Raw genomic sequence first — 25003 nt, forward strand, 5'->3', positions numbered from 1 at the left:
ATGCCTTAATATACAATATTTGTTTTTCTCTTTCTGATTTACCTCACTCTGTAGGACAGACTCTAGGTTCATCCAAACCTGCAAACATCCTAATTCGCTTCAGTCGTGTCTGACTCTTTGCAAACCTATGAGCCATAGCCTGCCAGGCTCCTCTGTCCATGGGATTCTCCAATTAAGAACACTGGAGTGGGTTGCCATGCTCATCCTCAGGGATTTTCCTGACCCAGGGATCGAACCCGCATCTTTTCCATCTCCTGCATTGACAGGCAGGTTTTTTACCATTAGCACCATTTGGGAAGACCTAGATTCATCCACATCACTACAAATGACCCAATTTCATTTCTTTTTATGAGTGAATTGGGCTTCCCAGGTGATGTTAGTGGTAAAGAACATGCTTGCCAATGCAAGAGACATGGGTTGGATCCCTGGGTTGGGAAGATCCCCTGGAGGAGGAGGGCATGGTAACCCACTCCAGTATTCTTGGCTGGAGAATCCCATGGAAGGAGAAGCCTGGCTGGCTGCAGTCCGTAGGGTCACATAGAGTCGAACATGACTGAAGTGACTTAGCGTGCACACACTATAGCATACATCATTCAACAACTTTTGGTTCTTCATCTTCCTTTTTTCCTTCCCCACTGGATGGAGGGAGAGGTGAATAAAGAACCAGTGGATTAATAAGGAATCACTGAACGAATGGATATCTTCTTACCCATAGGGGTTGTTGAACGCTATGGCATATACCACATTCCTGTGACCCTCCAGGGTATGAAGCTCCTCTCCAGAGGCAGTGTCCCAGAGCTTGCATGTCCGATCATAGCTTCCTGTGATGAAGCTAACACAAGCAGTGGAAATACAACACAAGGTGAGACCAGCAGTGTGTTAACAGACCTCATGTTTTTGCCTGCAAAACTATAACCTCGCTTATCTTGCTTCTTACAATGAAAACTGTGTATTCAGAACAAAGAGTTAAGTGAAAGTGACTTAGTCATGTCCAACTCTTTGCGACTCCATGGAGGTCCATTGAATTCTCCAGGTCAGAATTCTGCAGTGGGTAGACTTTCCTTCTCCAGGGGATTTTCCCAACCCAGGGATCAAACCCAGGTCTCCCTCATTGAAAGTGGATTCTTTACCAGCTGATTCACAAGGGAAGCCCAGAATACTGGAGTGGGTAGCTTATCCCTTCTCCAGGGGATCTTCCCGACCTAGGAATCAAACTGGGGTCTCCTGCATTGCAGGCAGATTCTTTACCAACTGAGCTATCAGGGAAGCCCTCATAATCTCGTTTATCTCATTTTTTACAATGGAAATTGTGTATGCAGAACAAAGAGTTGAACTGAGGACAATATCTAAATCCTTTGACTCGGAAACTTTTCAGTTGCAGCCCAAACCCAAAAAGGAGTTACTAAATAAAGAGTAATCCTTCCAATAATCATTCTTATACTATAGTTGCATAACTAAAAAATGTTAATAATTGGTAAGCTTTTCTGAAACTCTAATATATCTTAATAAATAACATCATTCTTCCAGTCAGTCAGACCATAAGATCTTGGCTTCGTGTTTGATTCCTCTCTTTCCCTTACATCCACACACAAGCTATCAGCTAATTCATTCTATTAGCCCAGTCTCAGCATACATCCTTAGGATGGTCATGTCTCACCATCTTCATTGACTCCATGTTTTCCCTAAACAAAACCATCTTCTATTAGGGTGTGGCTCACCCATGGTTCTTACAAATCTATTTTCCTCATATAAACTGCATTTACTTTTTTAAACGTCCTCAAATGGTTTCCTAGTAATCTAGAGGAAAATGCAAACTCTGCTCATGGTCCACAAGACCAGCAGCCCTGGCTAACTCCGGGACCTCAACTTCAACCAAAAGCAGAGACTGATCAGTCTACATTCCCCATCAGCGGAAAGCTAGTCTCTGAAGACCTAGATTGTTTCTCTCATAAACATTCGTCTTTCTACCCACGCGGTTTACCACCATCACCCCCAGGCCCTGGAACGTGACTGGCACACTAAGAGGTGTTCAATAAGCATTTGTTTAACATTTAACAACCCTTTAACATTACTGTTCTACTACAGGAATTGTTAGTATATTGTTCTCTAATAGCTAGAGTTAAAATCATAGTATCTTCATTATTCCTAAATATTCCATTAGGAAAAAAAATATTTCCAAGTACAGAAAAAACACACAACATTGAAAAGCCAGTCTTCATGTCAAGTGGTGGTGATAAAAGGTGAAACAAATTCTGCTATCAAAATCCAACTAAACAGGAAAGCTAACAAGGCAGTATATTTTTCGTTCTCTTCTTGGTATTTTCCTTGTAGCTTCCTGGGGAGTGTAAATTGGCATGATCATTATGGAACACAGTATGGTGGTTACCAAAATAAATAAAACTGGAACTACCATATGACCCAGAAATCCCATTTCTGGGCATATATTTGAAGGAAATGGGATCAGGATCTTGTAGAAATGCCTGTACTCCCATGTTCACTGTAGCATTGTTCACTATGACTGAGATATGGAAATAACCTGAGTGTCTGCCAAAGGATGAGTAGGCGAAGAAAATGTGGTATGTATATATAGATAGATCGATAGATACAATGCAATATCATTCAGCCTTGAGAAAGAAGGTGATCCTGCCATTTGCTACTACATGGACAAACCCGAGGGACATGATGCTAAGTGAAATAAGCCAGACACAGACAAATATCACATAATCTCACTTATATGTGGAATCTAAACAATAGCAACAAAAAAGTTGAACTCACAGAAGCAGAACAGTAGTTACCAGGGGCAAGGGAGGTGGGGGAAATGAGCAAACACTGGTCAAAGGGTACAAAGTTGCAGTTATGTAGGAGAAGTCTAGAGATCTAATGTACACCCATGATGACTACAGTTAATAATACTGTAGTGAATACTGGGAACACCCTGACAGAATAAATTTCAGGTCCACCAAAAACGGCAACCCTGTGGAGATAAGCTGTTAATAACCTTGACTGTCGTAAACATTTCACTGTGCATATGTATCAAATCATCCTGTTGCATACACCATGGGTGCCAGCACTCCTCTGCTCAGTCGTGTCCGACTCTTGGTGACCCCATGGACGGTAGCCTGCCAGGCTCCTCTGTCCATGGGGATTCTCCAGGCAAGAGTGCTGAAGGGGGTTGCCATGCCCTCCTCACATTATGGGTTCGGTTCAGTTCAGTCGCTCAGTCGTGTCCAACTCTTTGCATTATGGGCAGGCACTTTTTATTTTAAAAAACGGTTGTATCCCTTGGTTGTTAAAAATTAGAAATTAAAACAGAAATAGACATACACACAGAAGTTAATAAGCAGTGTACAGAAGATTTTAGGACAGTGAGACTGCTCTGTGTGATAACACAGCACTGTACAGATGCCGCTATACAGCTGCCAACCCATGGAATGTACAAAACCAAGAGTGAGCCCTAACGTGTACTATGAACTTTGAGTGATAATGATGTGTCAATACAGTTCAATAGCTGCAACAGATGTAGGTCTCTGTGGGAGACAGTGACAGTGACAGAAGCTGCCGGGGGGTGGGGATGCATGCAGAAGTTATTCATAGATAGGAAATCTCTGCACCTTCTGCTCAATTTTGCTGTGAAACTAAAGCTGCTCTAAGAAAATAAAGTCCAATAAATTTTTTCTGAATAAACAGAGGACCTTACCATGAGCCTGATTTATTAAGTGCGACGTTAGTCAGTGGCAGTATGTGTGCTCTGAGAACCTTCAATAAAAGAAAACACCATTCATTTCAAACTCGAACAAAATTACTCAGCCCATTCATTTTAACTTCCAACCAATGAAGACGTTCAAATGCATCTTAATTATATATAATAAATGGATAGTATCCAATATTTGAACAAAGGAAGAAAACACATAGGACTTTCTGTTAAGACCAATAACACATCTGGAGGTTACATATAACTACAGAAGCATGAGCAAATCTATGTTTTCTATCAATTTGCCTTTAGATAGATTATAGCTCTGATATACAAATAGCTGTTGCTGTTCAGTTGCTCAGTCATGTCTGACTCTGCGACCCCATGGACTATAGCACGCCAGGCTTCCCTGTGCTTCACCAGCTCCCAGAGTTTGCTTGAACTGATGTCGTTTGAGTCAGTGTTGCCGTCCAACCATCTCATCCTCTGTTGCCCTCTTCTGCTCCTGCCCTCAATCTTTCCCAGCACCAGGGTCTTTTCACCAATTTATGTTCTCTTTCACGTATTGTACATGGCTTGCATATATGCATAAACAGTATATACAAGAAATAAACCATAGATGTTTCAAATACAGATTAACAATGAATTATTACTTTTTGAATCTTAAAGCTTCTTTAGAGTCAGGATATGTCATGGAATTTATATTTCTATCCCTATGTTATCTAGCACATGCTGCTGCTGCTGCTAAGTCGCTTCAGTCGTGTCCGACTCTGTGCGACCCCATAGACGGCAGCCGACCAGGCTCTGCCGTCCCTGGGATTCTCCAGGCAAGAACACTGGAGTAGGTTGCCATTTCCTCCTCCAATGTGTGAAAGTGAAAAGTGAAAGTGAAGTCGCTCAGTCGTGTCCGACTAGTAGCGACCCCATGGACTGCAGCCTACCAGGCTCCTCTGTCCATGCGATTTTCTAGGCAAGAGTACTGGAGTGGCTTGCCATTGCCTTCTCCACATAGTGGATGCTTTATATTTATTGAATGAATATACCTAAATTGGACCATCTGTTTCCAGGTAGAATGACTGGCTAGACTGGGGCAGTCCTAATTATGTCTACTGCCAGAGTGTAACTATTAATAGTGTCCTTCTTCACTATCAAAATATTCCCTTTGGAAGATAAATTACAAGGTCTGTTATAGAGTTCATATTTGAAGTAAAATAGTGCCACCTGCTGGAGAAAGAATTATTACAAGAATGACCATCTTTCAGTAAGTTGAAAGAAGGAATACAGAAAATTGTTGAATACTTCACATCAGACAAGATAGGCTGAGTATATAAATAACATATATAAGTCATAAAAAATAAAATCAGTGTAAATAAATCATTTCTATAATAAAATATTAAATGTTAAATAATAAAGAAAAATGAAAGCTGTTATTGAAGTAATACATGACATTTATTTTATTTGCCAAGATTATAGATGAAAATAAATATCTTTATGGGATTAAAATTATTACACAATCAATATCAATAAATAGTTTACTGAAATATAGTTTAGTTCACATGGAAACAGAAAATTTGAAATGTTGATACACCATGAAATACACCTTAATAGTACTCCAACTGGAAAAAAAATTTAATTATTCAATAACTTATAGTTACTTTAATGATTATTCTTTAGACTTATCATTATAAAGAAAAGTTAAAGTTACTAGTGCAAATCTTTATTGAACCTGTCAAGAAACCAATTTTTGAATTTTATTCATTCATTCAACAAACATTTAAGATTTAGTCTTGGCAAAAATGTGGAAGACCTGAAAGAAAACATGATTTATATTTAATTTTAGATTAGTCAGTCAGTCAGTCAGTCAGTTCAGTCACTCAGTCATGTCCAACTCTTTGCAACCCCATGAATCACAGCATGCCAGGCCTCCCTGTCCATCACCAACTCCCGGAGTTCACTCAAACTCATGCCCATCGAGTCGGTGATGCCATCCAGCCATCTCATTCTCTGTCGTCCCCTTCTCCTCCTGCCCCCAATCCCTCCCAGCATCAGAGATTAGTAGAGTTAAGTAATTCATTGAAGTTCTTCTACTTAGTATCTTTAAACATGCATTACCTTAAAAAGATAGAATTTGTGGTTGCTGTGCTGTTCGAGTTTATTTTGTAATCTCTGTATTAAAAGTTTGACCTGGTCTGATCGTGAAGCCGTGATGAGAGGTTCTGCTTTCTGTATCTCTTTTACTAATGCACTGACATCTGTACTGAAATTCACCAAAACAAAAAAGTTACTTTTTTCTATGTCAGAAATTGCATATATATTCACTACATGAAGGATTGCATTGCTTTATGAAGTTCAAGATTTATAAATTGTTGACAGCATCATCATGTTTACCGAGAGATTTCCAGAGATTTCATAGAAATCAGTAAAGAGCATCTTGGCACGAATGAAAGCTGCCTGGGTTCTCTTCAATGCCTTTCCATTACCTGAGACTTCTCTCGAGGAAGGTGTGCAAAGATTCTGATTTACTCATCTAAGAAGGCCAAGTGCTGCTTCTGAACAAGAGCTCTTTCATTTTTTTCTGTTTCTCTTTTCTTTTAATAAATATATATTAAAGTTGCCCAATCCTACTTTACTTTCCATGTTACCTATGCTCTCCCATTTAATCCTATAACAACGCTCTAAAATTTAATGTTTTTCATAACTATTTTGGGGATGAAGAAACTGAGGTTCAGAAAGTTTCGATTTGCTGTATTTGGGGGGAAAGAGAAAGTACCTCACCAAAACAGACATTCAAAGAACTATCATGATTATTAATTTCTTAAAGCTATAACATTATCTCCCTGAAAGAGAACCAGTGTGAAAAATACAGATGCAAGTTTCCCCAGCATTCAAATAATCTGCAGCAATTCTAGTAAATTTTGCTAGTTCAGAATATTAACTCAATACAAATATTAACTTTTGTATACCACAAAACATCCAGAATAGGGTCATTTTGCAAAACACATCTCCGAATCGAGAAAGGATTCATGGACCGGGCTGCTGTGGGAGAGGTTGGCCAACGGCCTCCAGCTGCAGCTCCTTCAGGATTCACATCAGAGTTTGAGCCCAGGGCTTGCTCTTCTTTGCAGCTTTCAGCCCCTGGCTAAGCAAGAGGGCCACACAAGAGCCTGGCCACTTCTGCCCTGGGAGCCTGGCTATTTCCCCTTCTGTCCAACTCCACCTCATTCTCTGATCTGTCCCAGGGGTCACCTCCCAACAACCTTGTACTCACCTACTCTGTCTCAGCATCTGCCTTGCAGAAATGCATAATCTAATAGGCATCCTCCTTTTCATAAATAAACATGTCCTGAGCTCCAGGTTTGCGCAAGGCGCTGAACTAGGAGACCCTTCATTAAACTAACATTGATTACTTGCCATAAGTTTGGCTCAGGGAGTGTCCAAGATATGGTGCCAGCTCTCAAGCAATACAGTCTTTCAGAATAAGAGTGAATATTTGGAATTCAGAGATGGTTCCTAACAATGACTTTGAAAAACTCAGGGGTCAACAGAGTTAGATCTGCATAAGAATTCAGAAGATAATCAAACCTCTTGGGAAGATTGTCAACAAATATTATGAATCAAAACAGATTTTCAAACCAAAAGGTTTATTTTTTTAAATAAGGTTGGTTTGGGAAGAAGAAAAGGACATACTGATAATCCTCTTCCCACGCCCTCCTCAATTCAGCAAGAGCCGTGTTTGGTCACTTCAGTCATGTTCAACTTTTTGGAACCCCATGGACAGTAGTCCGTCAGGCTCCTCTGCCCATGGGATTTCCCGGACAAGAATACTGGGGTGGATTGCTATTCCCTCCTCCAGGGGATCTTCCCAACCCAAGGATCGAACCCACATCTCCTGTGTCTCCTACATAGCAAGCATTTGCATTTACATTGCATTTACCCAGAAGCCCATTCAGCAAGACACTAATATAAATTCACTGAAACAAACAAGAAATAATACACCCAGAACAATTTTTTTAGTAATGTATTGTCTGTAGTTTTATGAGCTTATCTACACACTATCTTATGTCAGGGTTTCCCAATAGTCATTTTGGATATGAAATACATGCTGCATTATATAGCTATCTTACCTGGGATCAAGATCAAGCAAGTCTATGGATTTGGTCTTTAATTGTCCACTTTTTTCATATTCCAACATAATTCCTAAAAAATAAACAAATATATTATAAAACACTACAATGACAGCCTAGGCCAAAAGTTAACCTACTTAGATACAATTTTTTCTTTTTTTCCACTTTTGAAATTTTTCAACATAAAACATATGCATATATTCAATAAATAATTGAGTAAATAAGTAATGTAACATTAAGTAATATAATCACTCATAACTCAGAGAAAGGTTGGAAAGAACTAGCACTTCAGAGCCCACACAGCATAATCCATTTTCCTAAATAGATGCATTTTCAAAATCTAGCAAGTAAATTAGCAAAATTGTTTTCCTTATTCACAATTATCTTATTTTTAATAAGATGAAAAATGTTAAACATTTGTATGCCAACTACTAAAAATTAGTTGGGTTTCTGTAAAAATGAATCTAGAAAATAGAGTGCAAAATCTGAAACATGTACATTTATATGATTGCTTCACTGTGACCAGACATTAAGGCAGTATGCTCACTGAACTCCAATACAAGCAAGAGGCTGTGACATGTGCAATGAAAAGCATAAGCAGAAAATAGATAAAGATGTTTCCAGGAATACATGTTGTTCGTCAGAGATTGTTTCTCACGGTATCTTAATATTCTTGATCTTCTCCTGGCTGTGAACCATAGGTAATGTGTGATTTCCAAAACACCTGGGTAAGAAGATGATCACCCCTCCCCAAATCTGCTATGTACCAAAAGGCCAAGCTTCGAAAGGTAAAATAGTATTGCTTACCAAGCTCATATTCAATCAACACAAACCTTTAAAGTGCACAAAATACCAACCAGTTCATCCTGCCGCTTATTTAGATCCTTCTCCTGGCCAAAGAACAAGGGGCCCACATTTATTCCATAAATAAACGACAAAGATTGTCATAACTGAGTCAATTGAAAAGCATGTATTCAACACCTACTCTTGACAAAGCAAAGAGATTCTGAAGGATAAAAAATAAAAAGGGAAAGCCCCAAGTTTGATTACCCATATTACTGCTACATTCCTTTAGTCTTTGGGAATCTAGGTTAGGGAGAGGAATTATTCACTGGATGCCAACAAAAGAATGCTCCTGACCTATATGCTATTCAAAAGAGGGTGGGAGGACTGAAATTAAAAGATTAGGAGGTGAGACATCATTGCTTTATACACAGAAGGGATAAAGGTAACATGAAATGATTCAGTGGTGAGCCATACTTTTCCTATTTGATAATGTTATTTAACACCCACCTGCTATTCAGTAGTACCTCAGAAACTTGCAATATCATGTGGCTTACCAAAGATCAGAATTTAAGTATCTAACGTGTTAAGTCAGATGATCTTATTTATTCTAAGATAACCATTACGGCAATAGTCACAACCATGAGTCTAAAGCTTTACTTGAGTTTACTTGCTTTTAGAATTCTGGATTCAGAGTCTGACCCACTGGCATTTCAAGGCGGATTCTACACATTCTGCTTAACCCACATCATCTTATTTAAACCGTTCATTTATTTAACAAATATGTGAGCACTCATTTATGCACCCAGCTCCACTAGAGGCTCATTTAGAGGTATCTTACAGATACCATTGTAAGTGAAATTAGCAAAGTCCTTGCCCTCATGAAGTTGATATTCTAGTTGGGGAGACTAAGCAAGATAAGTAAAATTTATTTTGGTTGAATTGAGATAATGCTAAGAAAAGACAAAGCAAGGAAGAGGGTCCTGGAATACCATGAGGAGAAGTTGCAAATTCTAGGAAGGAGGGGGCTTCACTTTATTCACTTTACTTACGTTTTATTTAAAAAAAAAGCTAAAGAAGCTAAAAGTAACAATATTCAGGGGAAGATTATTCCAAGCAAAAAGGCCAGCAACTGCAGAGACCCTAACTGGGGGCATGCTTGGCCCACCCAAGGAACACGAAGCAGAGAAGTGCTGCTGGAGGGGGAGTAAAGTCAGAGAGGCCAAAGGGGGTGGATCCTATATGGTCTTGGGCATCATGGATCTTTCACTTTAAAAGAAATGAAAGCCACTGAAGGGCTGAAGAATGGTGACATAATCAGATTTATGCTTTAACAGACTCACTTCCACAGAAGTGGAGCAAGTATAGAGCCTCCAGCAATAAAGAGAATGGTGGCCATGATTCTGGAGAGAAGTTGTTGAACTCTGTATATATTTTGAAGGTGAACTGGCAGGGTTTGTCCCTGGACCAAACATGGAATGAGCAAGAGAGAAGAAAAAGACAAGTCTAAGGTCTTGGCAGAAGTAAGTGGAGGAATGGAGCATCCATTGACTGACAGGAGGTAGACTATCAGAGGCCCCATGTGAGATGTATGTTGGACATCTGAATGAAGAACCAGGCAGGCAGTCAGATACTTAGGACTACTCAGGATGGTTTTGAAGCCTTGAGAATAGATGAGATCATCCAGCAAATGAATAGAGTTAGAGAAGTCCCCGATGGCTCAGCAGATAAAGAATCTACCTGCAATGCAGGAGACACAGGAGATGTGGGTTCAATCTCTAGGCTGAGAAGATTTCCCTGGAGGAGGAAATGCCACCCACTCCAGTATACTTGCCTGGGAAATTCCATGGACAGAAGAGCCTGGTGGGCTACAGTCTGAAGAGTCACAAAGAGTCCGACATGACTGAGCACAATCACGGACGGACGGAGAGAAGTCCAAGGACAGAACGCAGGGACACTCCAACATTAGGATCAGAAAGAAGAGGACAAGCTAACAAGATAGACTCAGGACTGACAATGAGGCAGAAGAAAACATGGAATGTGTGTCCTGGAAGTCACAGGAGGGCAGGGTGAGCCAATGGATCAAGTGCTCCTGCCCGGTCAGAAAAGACAAAGACTGAGACGGGACATGGCCAGCGGATTCAGCATTATTGGAGGTGGTCACTGAGGATCTTGAAGTTTCAGTGGATCAGTGAGGGTGAGACCATGATAGGAGTGCATTTGAGACAAAAGGGAGAAGAGAAATCGGGGACAACATTCTTTTCAAGGAGGTTCACTCCCAAGATAGACTTGAGAGACTAGCTAAAGGGAGTCAGTACACATATAGGATAAGTGTTATTACCACCACCTGACTGATGCCAAACAAATCAAAACCAAACAAATCCTCAAGTTCCACATTTTCACATGTTGATATCCAGTTATTCTTTTAATTAATTTTAATTGGAAATTTAAGAGGGGAAAAAAACTGAGTGTCCTTACTACAAACTTTCTACTAGCTTCATGTCAAAGTTGCACTCATGCAGGGAGACAGAAGGAGGATCTCCTGAGTTTTTAAACATTTATTTTAAAATCACAAGTTCTATGTCTGGATCAACCTCATTTATCATACACATTCACTTACTAATAAACTCACTCAATAAACACTGAGGGCCTCCTATATGCCAGAGTCTCTTTTACAGCTGAAGAAGAGACGAGATCTCAGTTCTCATGGAGCTTACATTTATGGGAAAGAGGGAGTCATTCAAAGCACAGACAATAAGTGTACTTTGATAAATATAATAAAAGACAATAAACAAAATGGTTGAGAGTAAGATCAATGAGGGGAAGGGCTTCTTTGAATAGGGATAATGGAAGGTCTCTGAGTAGGTGACACTGACCAAGACCAAATCAAGAAAAGTGGCCAAAGTCTAGGGATGTCTGAGTCCAGAAAGAGAGACTGATGAGTGAAATCTTCCCTCCATGAAGTCTTGGAAAAGCATTCAAAGAAATCTGAAGTGTAGTGAGTGTAAGCTAAATTCTACAGAGTATGGATCTTATTTTGAACATGATGAAAAACTACTGCAGATCTGAGTCCAGATTCCACTGGCTGTTAGTGACATACAGACTGTAGAGGATGGAGTTAAACCAGGAATCCAGTTGACAAGCCCAGGGATGGAGGAAGTAGAAGCGATGGTGGGTGAGATGGAGATAGGGATAGAGGTGAAAGCAGGAAGGTGTGTGGGGTCAAGAAAGCTGTGCCAAGGAAATGAGAAGAATGTGATAGACTCACAAAGTACTTTGAAAGTAGAGCTTACAGCATTTGTCAATGAACTGGATACGCGAGTGCAGAGAGGGTCAGTGAATCACAAGAGAGAAATAAAGGATGGCTGAGGTTTCTGCCAGAAAAAGTGGATGGGGTGGTGATGCCATCCATGGACTGGGCCCAGCCTGAAAGAGCTACATGACTAGGAGGGGGCTGGAGAAAATGACCCATGAGGTCTGTGCCTATTAGACATCTTCATGGAGATTGTGAGTAAGCAGTTGGATGCATTACTGTGAACGGTGAGATATTCAGTGCTAAATTCTTCAAGTCCCACCCCTCCCAAAGTTATCCTAAATCAAACCAGTCCAAAGTGATATCACCCCCCATTTGACATCTTTAAAGATAGTGTTTGTTCAGACTTTTCATTGAGCAAGTGTATTTTGTCTTCTACTGCCTTGTGGCAAGTTTTGAGGACTTTTTGCTTTATATTTTTAGTTTCAATGTGAGTTCCATATTAGAAGCCAAGAATTCTGCTCCTATTTCTATGCTTGTCAATCTGTATGACCAGTGGACTTCACTTATCCTCTAAAGGTCAAGAGGACGAGGAGAGAGTGTCCTACTCTACACCTGATTTTAGCCAAAAGATCAAGAAGCAATGCCCTACTCTAAAACTAGAGCATTCTAGCCTTCTCTGGGTTTATTTCACAGTTCCTGAGCTCACTGGAACTTAAAGCCCCATGTTGCAAGAGTACAAAGTATACACAGTAAAGTGAAAGCCTTAGTCATTCAGTCCTGTCAGACTCCTTGCCACCCCACCTACAATAGCCCGCCATGGAATTCTCCAGGCAAGAACACTGGAGTGGGTTGCCATTCCCTTCTCCCCGGGATCGAACCCAGGTCTCCCATATTGCAGGCAGATTCTTTACCATCTGAGCCACCTGGCAGGGCTTCAGTAAGTGTTGATGGATTGATATGTACAGTCTGGAATTCAGTCACTAAGGTAATATGCTTTTTAAGTATGCATTTTTCTTCCCATACTCAACAAACCTTGACTTGATCATTCTGGTGCCTTTAAAATAAAAGACAATGTGACCCTTGTCAGCGTCTTCCCTTCCAGAAACAATATTCCACACCATCACTAATCACCCCCTCTCCCTCCCCTTCCACTTCGTCCCTAAGTAACCAGAAAGCATTACAACTCAGCCATTTAAAAGTTTAAGGACTTCCTTAAAAAAAAAAAAAAAAAAAAAGTCTTTTTTTTTTTTCTTAAGTTTTGCGAAACCGACAACAGCGTCCGAAGCAGCAATGAAGAGCGCAAGTTAGGAAGCACCAGGCTTCCCTAGGGATCACCCGCTCTGGACTCCACCGCTGGGGCCCCAGCACTTTTCCTCTGCCCCAGACCCTCCCGGTGCAGACCTTCACGTGAAAGCAAAGGGGGACCGGCCCGTACCTGGCGGGTAATACCGGAGCAGGAGGCTCTTGAGCTTCATTTTCTCGCTAGGGGACCACCAGCCAACCGACTTGGTCGCCATGGAAACGTCCAAACAGCGGGCAGCTCCGGCGCGCATGCGCGGGGGCCACTGCACGCTCCCGGGACGCGGGGCTTGGAGCTCTGGCTGCTGGGGCTCATCCTGCCGCTCAGGCGTCGGGGGATTGGCTGGGAGGTCCCGGAGACGCGCGGGCGCAGAGCGCACCCTGCCCCCTCCGCCGCCCGCATCTGCCTGGGGGTTCCCGGGGCGGGACAGGGGGTCCAGGGTGCCGTGCAGGGAGGACGCTCCCGCCCGCACCGCCTTCTCCCGAATCTGCACCTCTTGGTGCAGGTGTACGAGGTGGATGGGACGAGCTCCCCTGGTGTCTTCAGTCAGGGTAATCTCACAGGGGCGAAGCGCGGCCGGGGACCACGGGCCTCAGTTGCAGCCTGGGCCACACGAGGTTTAACCCACTGACTTTCTAATCCGGAGGGTGGGAGTAAACTCCCGCTTACCATTCCTGGCCCCTCATGTCCCTGCCCCCGCAAAAGAAAAATGACCTCAGCGTGATCGCCTACGTTTCGGGTCACTGCCACATACTGCGCTAACTCACAGTCCTAGAAAACGTATTAAAAAGCAGACCTCAGTTTGCCGACAGAGGTCCGTGTAGCCAAAGCTATGGTTTTTCCAGTAGTCATGTATGGATGTGAGAGCTGGACCACAGAGAAAGCTGAGCATGGAAGAATTGATGCTTTTGAACTGTGGTGCTGGAGAAGACTCTTGAGAGTCCCTTGGACTTCAAGGAGATCAAACCAATCAATCCTAAAGGTCACCCCTAGATCAGAGCCATTAGTTGTGAATGATATACAGAAATTTACATAAATAAAACCCCTATATTGTCCTGGTGATGATGATGAGTGCTCATCTTAGTGTTCAGAGAACCTCGTAAGACTCTAACAGGGCTTTAGCTGCTGCTGCTGCTGCTAAGTCGCTTCAGTTCTGTCCGACTCTGTATGACCCCATAGACGGCAGCCCACCAGGCTCCGCCTTCCCTGGGATTCTCCAGGCAAGAACGCTGGAGTGGGTTGCCATTTCCTTCTCCAATGCTTTAGAGGCCTCCCTAAAAGTTGTGGGCTTCCCTGACGCTTGGTGGTAAAGAATCTGCCTGCAAATGCAGGAGATGCAGGTTTGGCCCCAGATCCAGGAAGATCCCTTGGAGAAGGAAATGGCAACCCATTCCAGTATTCTTGCCTGGAGAACCCCATGGACAAAAGAACCCGGAGGGCTGTTGTCCCTGGGTTGCAAAGAAGTCGGACAGGATTTGGCGACTGAAAAATAACAATTAAAAGTTGTAGAACACTTTTCATCAATTCATGGTATTCTGTGCTGATCTGACCATTGACCCTCTAGATCAGCAATCGCCACACGTATGGACTTGTACGTATAAATGCAATATTAAACTCTGGGTTTCTTCCCACTGACAGCTGCCTTGACCTATCAGAAACTGAAAAGTCAGTGATAATAATTATATTCCCGCAAACCACTGCAGTCCAACGCATTGAAGCCACCCTGAAATTCAGCTCTCACAGTATGTCCCTGGACTAGTGGTGGCATCAGCATTACCTGGGAACCTGTTAGAAATGCACATTTTTGCCCTACCTGACACTACCTACAGAATCAGAAGTCCTAGTGGTGAGGCCCAGCAGTTTGTGTTTAGATTAGCTTTCCTGGTGATGCTGATGAGTGATGAAGTCTGAAAGCCACTGCACTAGTATAGTAGGTTACATTGGCTCAGCCAGGTCTGAGTGAAACTGGACACCCTCCTCCTGCCATCAGGCCTGTTTTGTATTCTAAACCATCTTCCCTGATTGTCAGGGACAGTAAACTGGTTCCTCAGAAGATGTGAATAAGACCCAGAAACAACATGGGAAGAGAGGCAATGCTTCGCATACTTGGGTTTCAGATGCTCCAGGACACTGAGAGGGACCGATGGAGATCACAGAGGGCTAGAGAGGAATTTACCTGGGAAGGAAGGTGGGGAGCAGGTGATCCCTACAGATGGGAGAGGGGGAGAAGGATGAAGGGAGGGAGGCAGCGGTCGGTCTGCAGGATCCAGATTCAGCACTGATGAGGGACAGATGGGGCAGGAAGGGTTCCAGCTACAGTGGGCTTGGTGGTTCCCATTTGACTGTGTCTATCTTGGAAAGTCATGGCATAAGTGAAAAACTGCATCACTAGTCCTCATTGAGAGTGGCAGGTTAAAAAGAGAAGTGCATTTCCCTTCTGGAGAGAAAGACAATCCCTTCAGAAGATCAGAGCCTGGCAGTAGAGGTCAGCTGTGCAGCCCAGTTAATAATGGTCTGTCCCAGCAGACCCCCAAGCAAGGAACTACTTCAGGGTACAAACACACTGAGCACTCATCCCTTTTTATTTTGCTCCCATTTAGCCTCCATCCCACTGAAGGGACGGTCAAAGCATCTGATCTTTCCTAAGACCAGAAAACTGCTGGGGATGAGGTCTGCTAATTTTATCATTCAATCAGTGAGTATTGAGGACCTGTGAGTTCCACGCATGTTCCAATTACAAAGGAATCTAATTCTCAAAAAAATACTTCAGGGGATTCCTTCATACTAAGACTCAGACCTCAAATGGGTTTGAAACTATTGCATTTATGGAGAGGGGCACGTCTCTAGGTGAGACCACACTGACATTCACAGATGGGCTACTACTGAGAAGTGCAGGCATACCAGCAGGGCCGATTTACAAAGCTTTGCAGCTAGTTGTAATTCCTTAGCATGAACTGCTTGACTGGAAGCCTCGTTCTGCCATCTACCAGCTGTGTGCTCTTGGGCATGGTCCATAATCCCTACGGCTTCAGTTTCCTCATTGGAATGACAGGAATGATCACAGGTTCTGAATAACAGAGTTGTTCTAGCTGAGTCTGGCTCAATCAGAAACATTTCATAACTATCAAGGATGGTAATGATCACAATAAGCATTTATTATCCTATGATTGTGTGTTTCAAATTGGGGAAAGAATGTATCCATATTGTTCCTATTGAAACTGATCATCTAGATCAAAAATTACTCTGGCAATCACTTACATTCAATTTGGAGTCTTTCGTATGATATTTAACAACAGGTATGCTTTACTACTTGTTCTGGAATCAAGATTGCCGGGAGAAATATCAATAACCTCAGATATGCAGATAACACTACCCTTATGGCAGAAAGTGAAGAGGAACTCAAAAGCCTCTTGATGAAAGTGAAAGAGGAGAGTGAAAAGGTTGGCTTGAAGCTCAACATTCAGAAAACAAAGATCATGGCATCTGGTCCCATCACTTCATGGGAAATAGATGGAAAAACAGTGGAAACAGTGTCAGACTTTATTTTTTTGGGCTCCAAAATCACTGTGGATGCTGATTGCAGCCATGAAATTAAAAGACGCTTACTCCTTGGAAGGAAAGTTATGACCAACCTTGATAGTATATTAAAAAGCAGAGACATTACTTTGCCAACCAAGGTCCGTCTAGTCAAGGCAATGGTTTTTCCCATGGTCATGTATGGATGTGAGAGTTGGACTGTGAAGAAATCTGATCACCGAAGAATCGATGCTTTTAAACTGTGGTGTTGGAGAAGACTCTTGAGAGTCCCTTATACTGCAAGGAGATCCAACCAGTCCATTCTAAAGAAGATCAATCCTGGGTGTTCATTGGAAGGACTGATGCTAAAGCTGAAACTGCAATACTTTGGCCACCTCATGCGACGAGTTGACTCACTGGAAAAGACTCTGATGCTGGGAAAGGTTGGGGCGGGTGGAGAAGGGGACGACCGAGGATGAGATGGCTGGATGGCATCACCGACTCTGTGGACGTGAGTTTGAGTGTACTCCGGGAGTTGGTGATGGACAGGGAGGCCTGGCGTGCTGTGATTCATGGGGTCACGGAGAGTCAGACACGACTGAGCGACTGAACTGAACTGATGCTTTACTACTTATGATCTTTTGCATTATTCTGACAGGTGGCTCAGTGGTAAAGTATCCACCTGCCAATGCAGGAGATGCCGGAGACGATCCCTGGGTCTGGAAGATCCCCAGAAGGAGGAAATGGCAACCTGCTCCAGAATTCTTGCCTGGAAAATCCCATGAACAGAGGAGCCTGGCAGGTTATAGTCCATAGGGTTGCAAAGAGTCGGATACAACTGAGCAACTGAGCAATTAGTATAAATATTAAAATTAGCTAACATTTCTTAAGAAATAACTACTTTCTCTTAGATCAAAATAGATTTGTCTTTTTAAAGAAATGGCTGGTGAGGATTTAGAAGTATGGAGAGGGTTCTATGCCTGATCAAGTCTAGTGATAGTCCAGAAAAGAACAATAAGATATAAAAGGAACTGAAAATGTCAGGAACATGAACAAGGATATCTGGGTTGGGCATGATGCTACCTTCCATGCCTGGTACGTAGTAGGTCTTCCATTAATGCTCGATGCTCAAGAGTTTGGAGGATGCATTGGCAAGAGGAAGGAGCTCATTATGTGCAGAGACAGGGCAGGGTTAAGAGAGCCAGATACCTGGAGGCAGAGTTCAGCTCCAAATAAAGAATTTCGTGCCAGTGTGTCCAGTAATGCCTGAAAAAGTGCTGAGAATTTCCCATCACAGGAAGTGTTCTAGCTGAGGCAGTTTGCCCAGATGCCAAGATTATTGCAGAATGCAGTGCTAAATTGGCTGAGAACAGGATTAGATAAGAGAGGTCTAGTTTCCCTTTTGATGCCACAATTCCATGATTTTGTGCTGCTCACGCGTTTTTATAAGAGAACGCATGTAGAAAGGTGAAGCACGGTGGGCCACTGGTTGTAAGACAGAAGTTCCAACCCTGGCCTTCTCATCAGCGACCTTAAAGAAAGTCATTTGTCACATTCCAACCCTTGGTTACTCATCTGTGAATCACTTTCTTTCATTCCAGGCAGCTTCAGCATACCAGGACTTGCTTATTCATGCTCTGGGACTTTATTCTTGTCATTCTTTCCACCTGATAAGCCTCCCACTTCACCTGTTCTAAGTCTTACCAGGCTAGATCACCTTCTGCACAGGCTTATTTCAATTCAACAGTATGTGTTAGGCATGGGTTTCATATCACAGTTTCTGAATGATTACCTTCAGGCAGTTCCTGCCTCAAGCCTGCATTTGAAAAGCTGTATCTGGCCACCGTCAGGTAAACTCATGAGAAACCACTGATTTCTCAGTCATTTCATGTTTGAAACCACATTACCCTCAGAACTGTTGTTTTTTTCTTCCTTCAACGAGTTGTTTTTTAAATACATATATATATATATATATATATATATATATATATATGGACCATTTTAAAAGTCTTTCTATTGAATTTATTGAAATATTGCTTCTGGTTTTCATGTTTGGGGTTTTTGGCCCTGAGACCTGTGGGATCCTAGCTCCCTGACCAGGGTTTCTAACCTGCACCCCCTGGATTGGAAGGCGAAGTCTTAACCATTGGACCTCCAGAGAAGTCTCCAATGGAGTGTATTCTAACTTCCTGAGGGGTCTTACAACATAGCCACTTCTTATTAATTGATGGAGAAAAGGTCTAAAATTCTCAATCTTGGTTATCCTTGGCCTCAGGCTCCTACCTGCATGTATGACCCTCCCCCTGCTTGTCAGAGTACTCCCTCCCACCTTGTTGCAGTCAATTGCAGAGATGAATCTATGTCAACACCACCCTTATGGCAGAAAGTGAAGAGAAACTAAAAAGCCTCTTGATGAAAGTGAAAGAGGAGAGTGAAAAGGTTGGCTTGAAGCTCAACATTCAGAAAACAAAGATCATGGCATTTGGTCCCATCACTTCATGGGAAATAGATGGGGAAACAGTGTCAGACTTCATTTTGGGGGGCTTGAAAATCACTGCAGATGGTGATTGCAGCCATGAAATTAAAAGACTCATGAATAACCTGGAAGAAATGGACAAATTCCTAGAAAAGCACAACTTTCCAAAACTGAACCAGGAAGAAATAGAAAATCTGAACAAACCCATCACAAGCACGGAAATTGAAACTGTAATCAAAAATCTCCCAGCAAACAAAAGCCCAGGTCCAGACGGCTTCACAGCTGAATTCTACCAAAAATTTAGAGAAGAGCTAACACCTATTCTACTCAAACTCTTCCAGAAAATTGCTGAGGAAGGGAAACTTCCAAACTCATTCTATGAGGCCACCATCACCCTAATCCCAAAACCTGGTAAAGACCCCACAAAAAAAGAAAACTATAGGCCAATATCACTGATGAACATAGATGCAAAAATCCTTAACAAAATTCTAGCAATCAGAATCCAACAACACATTAAGAAGATCATACATCATGACCAAGTGGGCTTTATCCCAGGAATGCAAGGATTCTTCAATATCCGCAAATCAATCAACGTAATACACCACATTAACAAACTGAAAAATAAAAATCATATGATTATCTCAATAGATGCAGAGAAAGCCTTTGACAAAATTCAACATCCATTTTTGATAAAAACCCTCCAGAAAGTGGGAATTGAAGGGACATACCTCAACATAATAAAAGCTATATATGACAAACCCACAGCAAACATTATCCTCAATGGTGAAAAACTGAAAGCATTTCCCCTAAAGTCAGGAACAAGACAAGGGTGCCCACTCTCACCACTACTATTCAACATAGTTCTGGAAGTTTTGGCCACAGCAATCAGAGCAGAAAAAGACATAAAAGGAATACAAATTGGAAAAGAAGAAGTAAAGCTTTCACTGTTCGCTGATGACATGATCCTCTACACAGAAAACCCTAAAGACTCTACCAGAAAACTACTAGAGCTAATCAATGATTACAGCAAAGTTGCAGGATATAAAATCAACACACAGAAATCCCTTGCATTCCTATACACTAATAATGAGAAAATAGAAAGAGAAATTAAGGAAACTATTCCATTCACTGTTGCAACGAAAACAATTAAATACTTAGGAATATATCTACCTAAGGAAACAAAAGACTTGTACATAGAAAACTATAAAACACTAGTGAAAGTAATCAAAGAGGACACTAATAGATGGAGAAATATACCGTGTTCGTGGATTGGAAGAATAAATATTGTAAAAATGAGTATACTACCCAAAGTAATTTATACATTCAATGCAATCCCTATCAAGCTACCAACAATATTTTTCACAGAACTAGAACAAATAATCTCACAATTTGTATGGAAATACAAAAAACCTCGAATAGCCAAAGCAATTTTGAGGAAGAAGAATGGAACTGGGGGAATTAACCTGCCGGACTTCAGGCTCTATTACAAAGCCACAGTCATCAAGACAGTATGGTACTGGCATAAAGACAGAAATATAGATCAATGGAACAAAATAGAAAGCCCAGAGATAAACCCACGCTCCTATGGACACCTTATCTTCGACAAAGGAGGCAAGAATATAAAATGGAGAAAAGACAGTCTCTTTAACAAGTGGTGCTGGGAAAACTGGTCAGCCACTTGTAAAAGAATGAAACTAGAACACTTCCTAACACCATACACCAAAATAAACTCAAAATGGATTAAAGATCTAAATGTAAGACCAGAAACTATAAAACTCCTAGAGGAGAACGTAGGCAAAACACTCTCCGACATAAATCACAGCAGGATCCTCCAAGACCCACCTCCCAGAATATTGGAAATAAAAGCAAAAATAAACAAATGGGACCTAATTAAAATCAAAAGTTTCTGTACAGCAAAGGAAACTATAAGCAAGGTGAAAAGACAGCCTTCAGAATGGGAGAAAATAATAGCAAATGAAGCAACTGATAAAGGATTAATCTCCAAATTATACAAGCAGATCCTGCAGCTTAATTCCAGAAAACTAAGTGACCCAATCAAAAAATGGGCCAAAGAACTAAACAGACATTTCTCCAAAGAAGACATAAAGATGGCTAACAAACATATGAAAAAATGCTCAACATCCCTCATCATCAGAGAAATGCAAATCAAAACCACAATGAGATACCATTTCACACCTGTCAGAATGGCTGCTATCCAAAAGTCTACATGCAATAAATGCTGGAGAGGGTGTGGAGAGAAGGGAACCCTCTTACACTGTTGGTGGGAATGCAAACTAGTACAGCCACTATGGAGAACAGTGTGGAGATTCCTCAGAAAACTGGAAATAGAACTGCCATATGATCCAGCGATCGCACTCCTGGGCATACACACCGAGGAAACCAGAATTGAAAGAGACACATGTACTCCAATGTTCACTGCAGCACTGTTTATAATAGCCAGGACATGGAAGCAACCTAGATGTCCATCGGCAGATGAATGGATAAGAAAGCTTTGGTACATATACACAATGGAATATTTCTCAGCCATCAAAAAGAATGCATTTGAATCAGTTTTAATGAGGTGGATGAAATTGGAGCCAATTATACAGAGTGAAGTAAGCCAGAAAGAAGAACATCAATACTGTATATTAACGCATATTTATGGAATTTAGAAAAATGGTAACCTGAACCCTGTATAAGAGACTGCAAAAGAGACATAGGCATTTAGAACAGTCTTTGGGACTCTGTGGGAGAGGGTGAAGGTGGAATGATTGGGGAGAATGGAATTGTAGCAGGTATTTTATCATAAGTGACCAGTCCAGGTTCGACGCATAAATTTTCCTCTGTTCATTTCTTTGCATTTGTGCTTTTTTAATAAAAATACTTTTAAATAAAAAAATAAATAAATAAAATAAAAGACGCTTACTCCTCAGAAGAAAAGTTATGACCAACCTAGACAGCATATTAAAAAGCAGAGACATTACTTTTCCAACAAAGTTCCGTCTAGTCAAGGCTATGGTTTTTCCCATGGTCATGTATGGATGTGAGAGTTGGACTGTGAAGAAAGCTAGTCATCGAAGAATTAATGCTTTTGAACTGTGGTGTTGGAGAAGACTCTTGAGAGTCCCTTGTACTGCAAGGAGGTCCAACCAGTCCATTCGAAAGGAGATCAGTCCTGGGTGTTCATTGGAAGGACTGATGCTAAAGCTGAAACTGCAATACTTTGGCCACCTCATGCGACGAGTTGACTCACTGGTAAAGACTCTGATGCTGGGAGGGATTGGGGGCGGGAGGAGACGGGGACGACTGAGGATGAGATGGCTGGATGGCATCACCAACTCGATGGACATGAGTTTGAGTGAACTCCGGGAGTTGGTGATGGACAGGGAGGCCTGGTGTGCTGCGGTTCATCGGGTCGCAAAGAGTTGGACACGACTGAGTGACTGAACAGAACTGAACTGTGTCCTGCTTTCGGTCCTAGCTGGACACTCTACTAAACATCACCTCTTAATTGCTTACTCTAGGAGAGAGACCTAGGAGGCCCTGTGTGTGTGTGTGTGTGTGTGTTTGTGTGCGCGCGCGCGCGCACGTGCGTGCTAAGTCACTACAGTTGTGTCTGACCTTTTGTGACCCTATGGACTATAGCCCAGCAGGCTCCTCTCTCCCTGGGATTCTCCAGGCAAGAATACTGGAGTGGGTTGCCATGCCCTCCTCCAGGGAATCTTCCAGACCCAGGGATCAAATCTACGTCTCTTATGTCTCCTGCATTGGCAGGCAGATTCTTTACCATGGTGCCACCTGGAAAGCCCTTAGCTCTTTGTTAATTTCCATTCCTTACTAGGGAGTCCAGCAAACTTGCAATTATCTAAACTCACCAGACTGACCAGGAGAATCTACGGGGCTCTCTCCAGTTTACACTGAGAGGCCATTTCTACCCTATTTCCATCCATTCCTTTTATTCATGAAAGCTCCTTTGTAAGGCTTGTTGAATTCCAATATCATCTCAGAAAGCTGGTACCTTTCTTCATTCTGCTTGAATCCCCAGTCTCCAAAGGTGCTCTCCCCTACCCTCCCACCACTCACCATAATAAACTCTCCATCCTTCTTTCTTTACCCAGATGAAAGGATTGTTTCCTAAATATGCTTTTGATTGTGGTGCTGGGCCTGGGGGATGGGATTGGTTTAAGATCAGTTTGCCAATGCCCCCTGCCTGCCTGAGAAAAAGGTCCTTCTTTGTCTTGTGAATAATGAGCAAGCAGGTAAACACATCCATCGCGCCTTTTTTTTAGTGCCACCACCAGCCAAAGTCATGCCTTTGGGCAAATTACAAAAATATGTCGAGGCTTCTCTGGTTGTCCAGTGGTTAAGAATTCACCTTAAAATTCAGGGGACATAGGTTCGATCCCTGGTCTGGGAATATCCCATATACCATGGAGCAGCTAAACCCAGGCACCACAATTACTGAGCCCACACACTGCAACTACAGAAGCCTGTGAACCCAGAGTCTGTCCTCTGCAACGAGAGAAGACACTGGAATGAAAAGACCTCGCATTGCAACTAGAGAGTAGCCCCTGCTCACCACAACTAGAAAATCCCCACGTACAGCAATGAAGACTCACCATGGCCAAAAATAAAATAAATAAATCTTAAAAAAAAAATAGATGTCACCTATGGGTTAGAGGATTACCAAGGTATCTCTTCACTCCTCCTGGACTTCCAGGGCCAGGCTTCAAGGAGACACTCCCTCAGCTGGCTGACCCAAGAGAAGCATGGACCAGTTTCCCCCCAACTCATCCTCCCTGCCAGGTCTCCATAAGCTGCCCAGGCTGCCTGCAGAACCCATCAGCCAGGGCAGCCCTCCACTTGTGCAGAGAGGATGGCTGATACAACCTGCCCAAGGCTCACAGCCTTGACTCCTCTAAACCTCCCTACTTGGTATGTAACCTGCTGAAGTGCATTCGCTTGCAAGCTCCTTTCCAATGCAAAAGAAAGTTGGGGGAAATAGCACACCATGCCATTTGGTTAGACTTGCCAAGGGTCACACTTTCGATGAACATCTGTTCAGTTCAGTCGCTCAGTCGTGTCCGACTCTCCGCGACCCCATGAATCACAGCACGCCAGGCCTCCCTGTCCATCACCAACTCCCGGAGTTCACTCAAACCCATGTCCACAGAGTCGGTGATGCCATCCAGCCATCTCATTCTCCGTCGTCCCCTTCTCCTCCCGCCCCCAACCTTTCCCAGCATCAGAGTCTTTTCCAGTGAGTCAACTCGTCGCATGAGGTGGCCAAAGTATTGCAGTTTCAGCTTTAGCATCAGTCCTTCCAATGAACACCCAGGAGTGATCTCCTTTAGAATGGACTGGTTGGATCTCCTTGCAGTACAAGGGACTCTCAAGAGTCTTCTCCAACACCACAGTTCAAAAGCATCAATTCTTCGGCGATCAGCCTTCTTCACAGTCCAACTCTCACATCCATACATGACCATGGGAAAAACCATAGCCTTGACTAGACGGACCTTTGTTGGCAAAGTAATGTCTCTGCTTTTTAACATATTATCAAGGTTGTTCATAACTTTCCTTCCAAGAAGTAAGCGTCTTCTAATCAATGAACATAGTTGGTCTAATATTCCCTTCAGGATGATTTGACTTAGAAAAGCTTCAAAGAGGAGTCAGAGGAGTTGAAGGCTGAATGGCAGTTCTGCCACTTACTAGTTGAGTACGTTTTCAAACTTTTTGTTTCCTCTACTTACAGTGGGGATAATAATATTAATAGTACCCACCCATGGGATTCTTGTAGAGATTGTTGTTGCTGTTCAGTCGCAAAGTTGTATCCGACTCTTTGTGACCCCGAGGACTG

The 25003-nt window shown here is 42.4% G+C and overlaps 1 protein-coding gene across 2 annotated transcripts in view; it reads right to left on the reverse strand.

The window, feature by feature from the left end:
* The window catches only part of DAW1 (dynein assembly factor with WD repeats 1), a 36562-nt gene extending 23151 nt beyond the window's left edge, over window positions 1–13411 (reverse strand). For both annotated transcript variants that reach the window (XM_055397880.2, XM_055397882.2), the window contains exons 1-5: window positions 13290–13411; window positions 7816–7888; window positions 5804–5948; window positions 3698–3756; window positions 710–832 (exon numbers count right to left, since the gene is read on the reverse strand). In XM_055397880.2, the coding sequence (XP_055253855.2) occupies window positions 710–832; window positions 3698–3756; window positions 5804–5948; window positions 7816–7888; window positions 13290–13407 (518 nt within the window). In that variant the 5' untranslated portion in view covers window positions 13408–13411. The remainder of the gene's footprint in view (window positions 1–709; window positions 833–3697; window positions 3757–5803; window positions 5949–7815; window positions 7889–13289) is intronic.
* Between the last annotated feature and the right edge of the window lie 11592 nt (window positions 13412–25003).

This window comes from Moschus berezovskii, chromosome 2 (genome assembly GCF_049115385.1).
Source record: "Moschus berezovskii isolate FMDL1 chromosome 2, NW_MosBer_1.0, whole genome shotgun sequence".
Classification (NCBI taxonomy): Eukaryota; Metazoa; Chordata; class Mammalia; order Artiodactyla; family Moschidae; genus Moschus; species Moschus berezovskii.